The sequence below is a fragment of the Alligator sinensis genome, unplaced genomic scaffold (assembly GCF_000455745.1).
Source record: "Alligator sinensis unplaced genomic scaffold, ASM45574v1 scaffold1801_1, whole genome shotgun sequence".
Classification (NCBI taxonomy): Eukaryota; Metazoa; Chordata; order Crocodylia; family Alligatoridae; genus Alligator; species Alligator sinensis.
Window position 1 is genome coordinate 7,337 of NW_005842608.1, and position 10,665 is coordinate 18,001.

General features: G+C 54.5%; 1 protein-coding gene and 1 non-coding gene across 2 annotated transcripts in view; one reads left to right on the forward strand and one right to left on the reverse strand.

The window, feature by feature from the left end:
• Window positions 1–498: 498 nt before the first annotated feature.
• DOC2B (double C2 domain beta) overlaps window positions 499–10,665 on the reverse strand; it is a 58,249-nt gene continuing 48,082 nt past the window's right edge. The window contains exons 4-5 of the mRNA XM_025214851.1: window positions 9,144–9,218; window positions 499–612 (exon numbers count right to left, since the gene is read on the reverse strand). Coding sequence (XP_025070636.1) covers window positions 499–612; window positions 9,144–9,218 — 189 coding nt within the window. The remainder of the gene's footprint in view (window positions 613–9,143; window positions 9,219–10,665) is intronic.
• On the forward strand, window positions 6,717–6,878 carry LOC112551799. The gene has a single exon (XR_003096110.1). It is a non-coding gene; the product is annotated as a U1 spliceosomal RNA (small nuclear RNA).

Here is a 10,665-nt window from a genome sequence, read left to right on the forward strand (position 1 = left end):
AAATGCACCCCCAAGCCACGAACAAACCAAGTGAGCAGCTGACTATGGCACAGTGACCAGGTTTGGAAACAAAATGGTTAAACTCCCAAGGCCCTTCCCCCTGCACATCAGAACCCAGGACGCTGAGCGAGGAGTGCAGGACTCCTCACCCGCGCTTCAGTCTCAGCACCGAGTATCTGCTGCGAAGGGTGCGACAGATGCCTCCCGTCAGGGCATGCAAGCAATGGGCCCAGCTACATCATAACCCTCTGATCTGCCTGAGAGCAGGAGCTTTGCTTGTGCCCCCAGCATGCCAGGCAGAGGGGGCTGCTGGGATGCAGGGCACCGTGAGAGGTCCACGTGGTCATCTGAATTCTGGGCCAGAATTCAGATCCTCTGCACCTTGGTGACCACATACATCCTTCTTCTTCCCCCAGAGGTAAAGCAAGTGGAAGGATTTCTCTCCAAACAAGGAGGCAGGAAGTCTTCCCCAGCCCACACCCAGATCCGCCAAGACACCTACCGGAGCGTCTTGCGGATCATGTCCTCATCTGTGATCCCGTAGTAGGTGAGGGTCTCGTTCCAGGTGGGGTTCAGGGTGTTCCGCAAAGTTTTCGTTCTCAGCTTGTTGGCCTGGAAGAACAAATCACGCCCCCGGTTACTGCGGCTGCAGGGGGGAGCAGTCATGACCAATGTGCAAGCACTTGAGAAAGGAAAGAGCCCAAGAAATGAGCTGCCCCCAGGCCCTGGCACCCGGGAGGCAGCGAATGGTGCTGCCCCACCCATACAAACTGGGCACCTCGGCTGAGAGCAACAGAGCACAGGGACTTTGGGCTCAGGGACTCATTTATATGTCAGGGGAGAGAAAAGAAAAAAAAATCAACCTGAGTTCATTAGAAGCTCCACAGGGGGCTGTGCGGGCTGCCTGCCCGCAGGCCTGGCTCTCAGTATCATTTCCCTGATACACGTTTCATTAGCCTTGGCAGCGCTCAGCATCCCCTGGCTCTCACCACAGCCTCTTAACACTGAGCGATGCAGTGCCCAGGGACAAGAACAACCCTAGCACAATGCCGGAGCACGAGCCTGCAGCCCTCCTGCTGAGGCACAATGGAGCAAGACGGATTCTCCCAGGTCCCTCCCACTGTCCCGGGCTCTGCTACAGCCCCCAGCAGCTGGACCTTGCTGCTAGGGGGAGCAGGAGCAACTGCTGTACGTCCTCTGCTGACGCAGGCCTGGCGCATGCTACAGAGCCGTGCTGGCCTCACAGCGTGGACCAAGTTTCCCTTGCCAACAGGGCAGTGTCGACAGCCCCCCTGCTGTGGATGCAGCTCTGCCAGTGGGGGAGAGGGCTTCCACCAGCTTCAGCTTCTGCCATTTGGGCATGATGCCAGCAGACAGCCCCTCCTGTTGCCATCTGTCACGTCTAAACAAGGGGACTCTGCCGACGTAGCTCTGGAGCCTGGACCAGGCCTTGGACAGCTCTGCGTTCATCCCCACGGAGGAAGCTGCTCTTTGCAAGCAGAAGACCTACTGTGCCCCTTTCGTGGCAGTCCTTCTGAAAGGGCCTGCTCCGTAAAACACTGGTATGGCGGTTTAGTGCCCCTATAAAACAAGCTGCTGCAGCCATATATAAGGCCCAGTTCTGGAAAACAAGTAACTGCCCTGACAAGTGCATTTTTTAATAAAGCGTTAGCGAGACGCTTCCAAGAATCAATTATTGGTTCATTGTATTGTCATTTTTTTGCTGTTCTCTCGGCTTTTTTTATTAAATCATTAATCATTCCATGCAAAGTCTCATGGGAAGCTTCATTATGAATTCTGGACACGTGCTGGAGCAAGAAAGTGCCAAAGAAACACACAAGTGTCAGTCAGGAGCAGGCACGGGGGAACGATGTGGGCATGTACTCTGCTCCCAGTGGAGCTCATCAGAGCATCCTGGTTGCCTCCCGCCTCTGAGCTGGGTCAAGCCGTTGCTTCGTTCCAGGGCCTCTCGTTAGCATACTAAGTCCAGAGGAGTTTTGCCAGGAAACCATTTCAGGAGGAGCTCATTTGCACGCGGCTCGTTGGGAAGGCCGAGCACGTCCCATTGCAAAGGTTGTCCCATCATTCAGTCTAGCACCAGAGTTGGAGGAAGCTGCTAATTGAGAGGTTGAACTGAGGCAGCCCGGTCCGCAGTCCGCCGTGCACTTGGGGGGGGACAATCTAGAGCAGATGCCAAAGCCTCTCCCCACTGCCATCAGCCTGGAAGAAGACATCTTTCTCCTGCCCTGGCAGAGGGGCACTGAAAGGCTCCCTGCCATCCTGTGCCCAGCAGGATGCTTTCAGGTCATGGGAATGGGAAAGGGCCTTGGGCCACGGGGACAACATCCTCGGCTCGTTCCATCCGGCTGCTTTATCAGCGCTCGGCAGAAAGGCACTGGGGGCTGGAGAGAGCTCTGATCCAGCACCCTCCGGGGCCTGGCAACGGGAGTCCTTCCGCTGACTTTGCTGGGCTATCAGCAAGCTGAAGCCTCAGCAGCCCGGGCTCCACCTGATTGAGTCTGTCATCTGGCACTTTGCTCATGCACTTCCCCAGCTTCATCCCCAGTGACTTGAACAGGGCAGATCCACACACACAGGTATCTGACTGGCTGGGGGCAGCCCGCTTTGAACATTCATGCCCAAGGGCCGGGGCTTTGACGAACTGGGACCAGAGAGAGAAATCCAGGCACGTGGGCTGCCCTCTTTATACCTCCCCGCAGTGCCCCCACCCTTCGATATCTCCTCAAAGCTGGGGTTTTCTAGCGGCTCCCCTGTGACTGTGTTCTTCAGGGCAGCAGGGCTGTGTGATTTCACCGCAGGTCTGATGAGACTTGGTGCTGTGCTGGTGGCTTGGAATCAGGGAAATACAGCGCGTTTTTGGAGTAACTCTCCAGCCTGTGTGGTTGCAGCAGAAACTCTCTTCCATCTTTTCTCCTCTTCCAATGCCTCAGTATTTCTGGGGACAGAATGCAGTCAATCCATATTTGCAGGCTAGGCACGCACCGATAATACTGGGGCAACCAGAAGAAAATCCAGACCCTGCCAGTGCACCGCTACAGGGAAGAGCAGATGGGAAAGGTAGGAGGGAAGTCCAACAGAACTGCTATGGAACGGCCCAGAAGCTGGAAAGCATTCAGAAAATGAACGTGCAAGGCATGGAACTGCAAAACCTGACTGTGGCAGCAGTACGTTGGGGTGCAGATCGTCCCCAGACCAGGCCTGCTGCCAGGACACCCCACCGCAAGCCCCCCAGTTAATGCGGCTGCTCTATTTTCGGAGGCATCACGTCACGCTACTGGCGAAGGCTTGGCACGGACAATGGGGCGATGCTGGAGCAGCGTGACGTGATGCTGCTGAAAATAAAAGCAGCGGACCAGACACGTTGAGGCTTTAGCGAGCAGCAGGAGGGTGCGAATTGAGCTGCTTGTTTCTTAAGCTTTCAAAGTAACAGGAGCAAAGGAGCAGAGATGCAAGCTGTGAGTGAGCCCGAGAACTGACAAATGCCACGAGGAGCCGCATGCTGGCCTGAGTTCATCTGCCCAGGGCTTCTGCCTGGAGATGAAAACATCCTGCTTGGAGTTGAAGGAGATGAGCACCGTTAGGGAGGCAGGCAGGTGGAAAGAAAGAAAGAGCAGGAGAAGGAGGTGAAAAAGCCTCATCTGCATCCTCTCCTTGGCTCCCAGGTCCTGCTGGAAAGCCATCTGCTGCTTGCTAAGTCAGGGGAAAGGCTGCAGGGAAGATTTCTTCCCAACAACAGCATCTCCCAACCTAAGATCCTGAAGCCTAGATTACCCAACGCATCTCAGTCTGCTGCGGAGGCAAAAACTGCATGCCAAGGGGCAGGAGGGGGAAGAAAATCAGCAGTCGACTGAGCTACTTTGCCCAACAGGATCTCTGGAAGGAGAGTGGGGGTTCATGCCCCTGATCCATCACCTCTCTCCAGGCTGCCTTAGCATGATGCGAACGGCTGCTCTCAGCGGCCTCCTAACAGCGTCACTCAATCACAGCGCTGCACCTTGGAGCAGAGGCACCTTCCGGGTGTTAAGAGGAGAGCACAATCCCAGGCTGAGGGATGATCAATCTCAAGCCAGCCTGTGCTCCCCTTCCCTACCTGCCCTCCCGTGATGGATCGAGCTCAACAGAACTCACACTCCTTCCCCGCCAGCCCCAGCACTGCCGCTCCCTGGCAGGGAGGGCAGTGACAAGGGGCTCAGGAGAGCAGGCCTATATGAGGGCTCTTCCATCAATCCCCCGCCCAGCGGGAAACGGCTCTGGCCATTTCTCAGCCTAATGAGCTCTGATGAAAGCAATAGATAAAGGCTGTCAGCAAACAGTCCCACAGGGCCGTTGCATCCATCACCCCACCCGGGAGGTGAGCAGGGTGCTCCGTGCGTCAGCACCCACAGGCTCCCTCTCTTCAGTCATCGTCTTGCTGTAGTGCCTGCTCCTTTACACACAGGGGTCAGGTTCCCTGGCAAGTCTCCCTCCCCTCTGAAGGAGGTCAGGACAAGGCTCCTGGTGCCACAAGAGTTTCAAACAAGCCAGTTCATCGTGAGAGCTCTGGGCAGGCACCGGCGGCGTTCTTGCTCCCTAGCAGGGCTCAGCGCTCTTCTCCGTTTTCTCCATCCTTCAGCAATGCTGTCCTGGGCGCTGCCGCCCACGCCTGCCCGTCAGAGCCGAAACCCTGGGAAGGGCTGGGGTGGGCAGTTGCAGGCTTAAGGGGCACATGATGTGTTATGCATTAGCACTCATTATCAGTGTACTTTGAAATCAGCCAGATCCAGCAACTCAGCTGCATCGGGGCCAGATAGACAGGAGGGTGCAGAGACCAGGAGTGCATAGAGCAACTGCCGTCCACCACTCAGTCTGCACAACGCCCATTACAGGACACGGATCAAGGAGTTCTGCTTTCCCCCAGGGGCTCACAGCATGCATCTGCTGGGACCTTGGCATGGCGACAGACCTTGAGGTGCTCCAGGAGCACTCAGCAGTTCGGAGACAGCAGATGCAATATCCCCAGCAATGCGATAAGCCACACGTGACTGCAGGAAAGGTCTGGGTAGGCCTGGGAATGTGCACCAAAGTCAGAGTCCAGCAAGCCTGAGGAGGGGAGTGAAATACAGCACTGGGGGCAGGCTCTGCTCCCAAATTCAGAAGGAGCAAGTCTAGCAGACCCTCAGACCTTAGAGAGGACTCAGAAGGCAGATATAAGCCCTGGAGAGCATGTGTATCCCTGCACAGACTGTCTCCTCTTCCAGTCATGAGCCCTTGGCACTCCTGTGGCAGCCCCAGGCACTGCTCGTATGAAAGTGTCCATAAGAGAGGTCCCCTATGTATGCTTAAAGCGTCACTTACTGTAACTGAGCAAGCATAAGCAAAGAGAAGCAATGCCATTAAAGCGGTGCAAAAGGGTAAATAAGCCACTTGAAAGGCCAATTTTGTTGCGTGTACAAAGGCCCCTGACTGACAGCTACACTGGCAACACTCTACCTGGTCAATGCCCTTTTCTAGGCACCCAGGAAAGGGGCCCAGTGGGACAATACATCTCCCCTATCACACCCTGCCTCTTCTTTCCACTGCTTGCACCCCAGCACACTTGCAAAGGAGAAGGGGTCATTAGCATTTGGGGACAGAACGAATGCCCTCCAGGATCACGTTCCACTGCCCACCCAAGTACCTCCTAGGACTTCCTGATCTCATCCAGAGCTTCCAGGGCTGGGCTGGGTGTCAGGACTTCAGGGTCCATCCCAGGTTCTTGGCCCCTGGCTTCTAGTGTGACCTTGACCTCATCGTGAAGAGCGGGGTTTCTACAAGCACTTTAAGGAATCAGGTGTGATATCACCCAAAGCTGGCAGGTTTCTGAGGTCCTGTTCTTGGGAGGTTGTGAAGGATCCCGCGGTACAAGCTCAATTCCCCTCCAGTCCTCAGGCTGTAAAATGGGCATTGTGGCAAAGCCACGAGGCTCCGCAGCTGGAAGGCAGGAGGCCTTCCCAGGGCAGCACAGAAACACTGCATCCCACGAGACCTAGACATCAACAGCTCATGGCATATGGGGGCTAGACAGTGCAAGTTAGTCTGTAAGGTGGTGGCACGGGCTGTTCCCAGGACCTCACCTTCCTCCTCCCCGCTTTTTATTCCTATACTGAAGAGCACAAGATGTGCCCGGGACATGCAGGGGCTTCCATTTGCTCTTCACTCCCTGGTTTGGCATGAGCAGAAGTGACAGTGTCTGCTGACAAACGTGCTCATGGCCCTTCCGAACTGCAGTGAAAACCAAGATGTGCCAAGGTGAAATGCCCCAACCACTGTGAATTTATGCTGCTGAACTGTAGCAAATAAAAGGGCCTTTTATTTTGGTATAAAACGAGAGCCAGATTAATATTCATAGCATATGCATTTTGTATTTAAATTCATCTACCCCAGCAGTTACTGTGAGTTCTCACTACATATCAACATCTTTAATTATACCGTTCCCCAGCACATTCGAAACAGAAGGGGCTAGAAATATTTCCCTTGCAGTTTATACTAGGTGTCATTATGGGCTGCGAGGTTTTTAAAGCAAAAAAGGAAGAGAAAGGAGCTGTTCTTCTAGCAGTGCCATTCTGTCTGGCTCATGCAGACTTTAAAGCCATGTCATGCACAACTGCTTTCTGAGGAGCTCTGGAGTTCAGTCTGCTGAGAGCCAGGACAGATGTCCAGGCATGGCCTTTTGGCCAAGATCAACCTGGCAGGGGAGACCACGGGGTCACGAATGTGGTTTCCTGGGGTGAGGCCGGCCCTGTGCACTCCGGGCAGGTTGATCCCTGTGAGTTTCCCCACATCCGGGAAACGACTGCACAGTTTTGTGGCAATGGGGAGCTGTGTTCTTGCCTTCCCCCTAGCTTTCTCCTTGGCCTTTTGGCTAGGACCAAGTGAGACTAGGGGGCATCTGAACCCCAAGGCCTCTGGGCTTGGGGCTTGCACATAGGATGCCTGCCATGGATTTGGGGAGTATCCGAAGCCCCAAGATGGGTTTGGGAGGGGGGATATTTGCCTGGCAGTAGAGCCACACAGACTTGAATGACTGAGCTGTGCTCAGTCAAAATTTGAAACTTGACTCTTGGGATTTGCCCAAGTGTATTTGGTACTGATTTGGCCCTTGACATGAAATATTGTCATGCCAGACCCCCAGCACTTTGCCCAGCTTGCCCTGAGCTCACTGCACTATTCCAGGATGCACCAGCCTGCAATACGCTAGCTATAGGGGTGAGGCCACAATCAGCAGTCTCCTCTGCAGGTGTCACAGGGGAAACACATGGACTAGCATTATACAATAAGGGATTATACCAGCCCCTTCTACTCCTAGGCTGCCTCAGCCCCTCCATCTGCATGCACCACTCCCAACATGCATCTCCAGCCTGCTCAGCCGCGGGCTGGCTGGCACAGGTGAACAGGAGCGGGTGCACAGGGCATGCTCTGCCCCTCCCGCCCCAGGCACTTCAGAACTTGGCCAACGAGACCCAGAACCACATGAGCTGCAAATCTCCAAAGCCAAGTTGCTCTGACTTGGTGATTAAGGAGGTTGCTTGGTGGTGCTACCACAGCCAAGAGGAGATGGCCAGTGAGCCTCTCTTCCCAGAGGTGAGGCTTTCAACAGAGGCACCGTCTCATCTGAAGGTCTCCTTCTCCTTCTGGAAGCACCATCAGCCCCAGGCTGCGTGTGAACTCCAGGTCACGCTACATTTTCATGCCATCAAACTCCTGGCCCAGCTGTATCTCTTTGCTCCAGTTGGGGTGAAAGAAGGAGGGGAGAAAAAATTCTGGCAAGAGCTGGACTTCAGGGGGTTGTTTCAGCCCAGCACAGGTATAGGCTAAACTAAGAGTCAGCCTTTAGGCTGGCTAGGGTTGTACATGGGGTAGAGACAACAAAGGGACCTGTATGTTCTCGCTTTTCTTTTTCCGGGAAAGTACAGGATGTCTAACACGATACGTGTAATATGTGTTCGATCGACACTACTCAGGGAAGTTTTGTATATACTGTGTAAAAAAAATGAGATGACGTGCAATATGATACCAATGCCGATGTCTTTTTAGTAGTTTATTTGGAATGTTGAATTATCCTTTTGTGAGGCCTCTCTTGGAGGTCGTTTTGAGCCTTTTGTTACGGTCTGGTTGTCTAATAAATTGTTTTTAAGAAAAAAGAAAAAAAAAAAAAGGCGGCACAGGAAATACCCTGACCAAAGTAATGTAATTAAAATGGCACTGTGTAGCAGAGAGTGCACCCTTGTCTGCTTGCGGACAGGACTTCCTACGAGAGCCTCGTAGTTAGCTTCCCACTGGCCAGCTTGCAGTGTATGGCTAAGGGAGAGTGAAACTTGGGGGCATCTGACCCCAAGCCTCCAGGCTTGGGCCTGCACGTAGGGTGCCTGCCAAAAAATCTGGAAGTATCTGAAGCCCCAGGCTGAAATTTCTAGGCTGGAGGATACTTGCTAGTAGTAGGGCTATTACGGTTCTCAAATGATTCAAAGGATTTGGAGCTGATCTGGCTGATCTGGCTAATTTGACCTGGAACATGAAAAAATTTCCTTCAAAAATTCTTGGTTTCCTTGAAGAGTTTCCCCAGGAGGTATTTTTATAAAAGAAGGAACATTTGCAACTTAATCCCAGTTTTGACAGAAACTAGTAAGTGCTTAGGTGAGAATGCCGTCACCATGGGCACTTCTAAGCGAGGAGCTCCCAAAGAGAGCAAACAGAACGGGTCCTTCCCCCCGGCACAGCCCACTGCCTGTCTCTTTAGGTTCATCTCTGTGTTGCTCATCAGCCTAATATCTGACCCCCTCCATGCCTCCTTCAAAAGAGGCGCTCTCTGGGGACTGTCTCTTTTTCTGTACCGTACAGCTCCAAGCACGCTGGTGGTGCTAACAGATCAGGGATGCCTGTGCAACTTGTGCGTGTTAAGAGGAGGCTGGCTGAGCACCTGAGCCTTCAAGACAACACACGGTTATTTCACACAGTGGCTTTTACAGAGAACCCACAGACACAATGTTGTACGTCACAGGACACAAAGCAGGGTAACCTCCACAAAGCATGTACCAGGATAAGCTCCGCTGAGCACAAAACAGAAGCCACGTAGAGGGAATCAGATGGTTCAAAACCCAACTCACCTTACTAGCGCCCGGGAGTAAGTGTAATTTGACATAGGGGTCCGCCAAACCATTGTGGTCCATTGGCTTGAGGCCCTGAGGAGGAGAAAGGGAAAGGAGGAGAGGTTACAATGCCAGCACACTACAGATCTTTGCTGTTCAGACCAAGGGTGAGGGCTGTGACCTGGGGGCCCAGCTCAGATGCTTCCTCCAGGCTGAAGGGCAATGCCCTGTGCCAAGAGCGATGGGGGGAGCCTCGGGCCTGGGACCAAAACCTGCCTCGCCCCCAGCCTCCTCCTGCCAGGCTTGGCGCGGACCTGAAAATCAAGCAGTGAACAAGCAGCCGCCCCATGCCCAGGGTTGGAGGAAGCCAGGCCGCCGCGCAATCTGCCCATCGATTCGTTCCAATTCAATTACCTTTGAAGAGGGCCATTAAAGGCTTTTTAACCAGACGCGAGACGGCAAAGGGAGCGGCAGTGGCTGGGGAGCAGTCAGGAGCCTCGCGTCCGCTCTCCCCCTCCCTCCCCCCTCAACTTGCTTGATCTGATTTAGGCGCGTGGCTAATTTTAGAATGAAACAGATGTGACCTTGCCACGGCCGAGCAGCTGCAGCTCAGGCCAGCCACGTGCCCAGCCCAGCAGGTTCCCCTACGCTGCTGTGCACCCCATGCTAGGCCTGGGCAACAAGCAAGGCCCCGGCACTGGCCTTGTTCGGGACTATGCCCTGGCAACCTCGATGCCGAGGACAGGAGAGGTGCACAGCACAGAGGGCCCCTGCACCTGCCATGGAGGCTGGCTTGGATCTCATGGACGAACCCAGAGAGCTGCCAGATTTTGCACCAAGCCGTGTCCCCTGGGCATATCCTTTGGCCCAGGTGCCCTTAGCCCTTAGCAGGAGGCAGCCCCCTTAGTGCGTCTTCCACGGGAAAGCGCAGGAGGACACGGGAGCCCACGCCCGCCTGCACCCCAGGCCCCTTTGTCACTCGCTGCAGGATCATTGCACTAATGCGATACGACTGGCACAGCAGCTCGGGGACGAGGTCGGGGACAGGAATAGCAGGGGGCAGGCAGCAGCAGAGCTGTGTGCAGGGAGCCCGGGACTGCAGCAGCAAGGACCTCATGCTGGTCCAGGCTGAGATACGCTGGCTGAGCTGAGCATGAGAGAAGCCCGGGACTGGAACAGTAGGGCTGGGAGGGTCGCCATGGCCCATCCAGTCCAACCCTTGCACAAGTGCAGGACCCGCTGTTTCCAGACAGACCTCCCCCAGCCTTGTCCCCAAAACCTCTGAAGGATGTGCCCAGGCTGCTTGCTCCATCGCCCTATTTTTCTCACAGCTGAGGACCTCAAGGACCTCAGTATAAGCTACTCAAACCATCTCCTGCTGTTGCTTTGCTCTCTCAGCTATAAAGACCGCAGGTCATGTGGGGAAGCCGGTGCCCAAGATAACGCTCTGGCAGCGCACTGAGCATCCAGTAATCCTACAGGAGCCAAAGGCTGTTGTGGGCTCAGAGAGATCTTCACTTAGAAAACACTGATGTTTGGA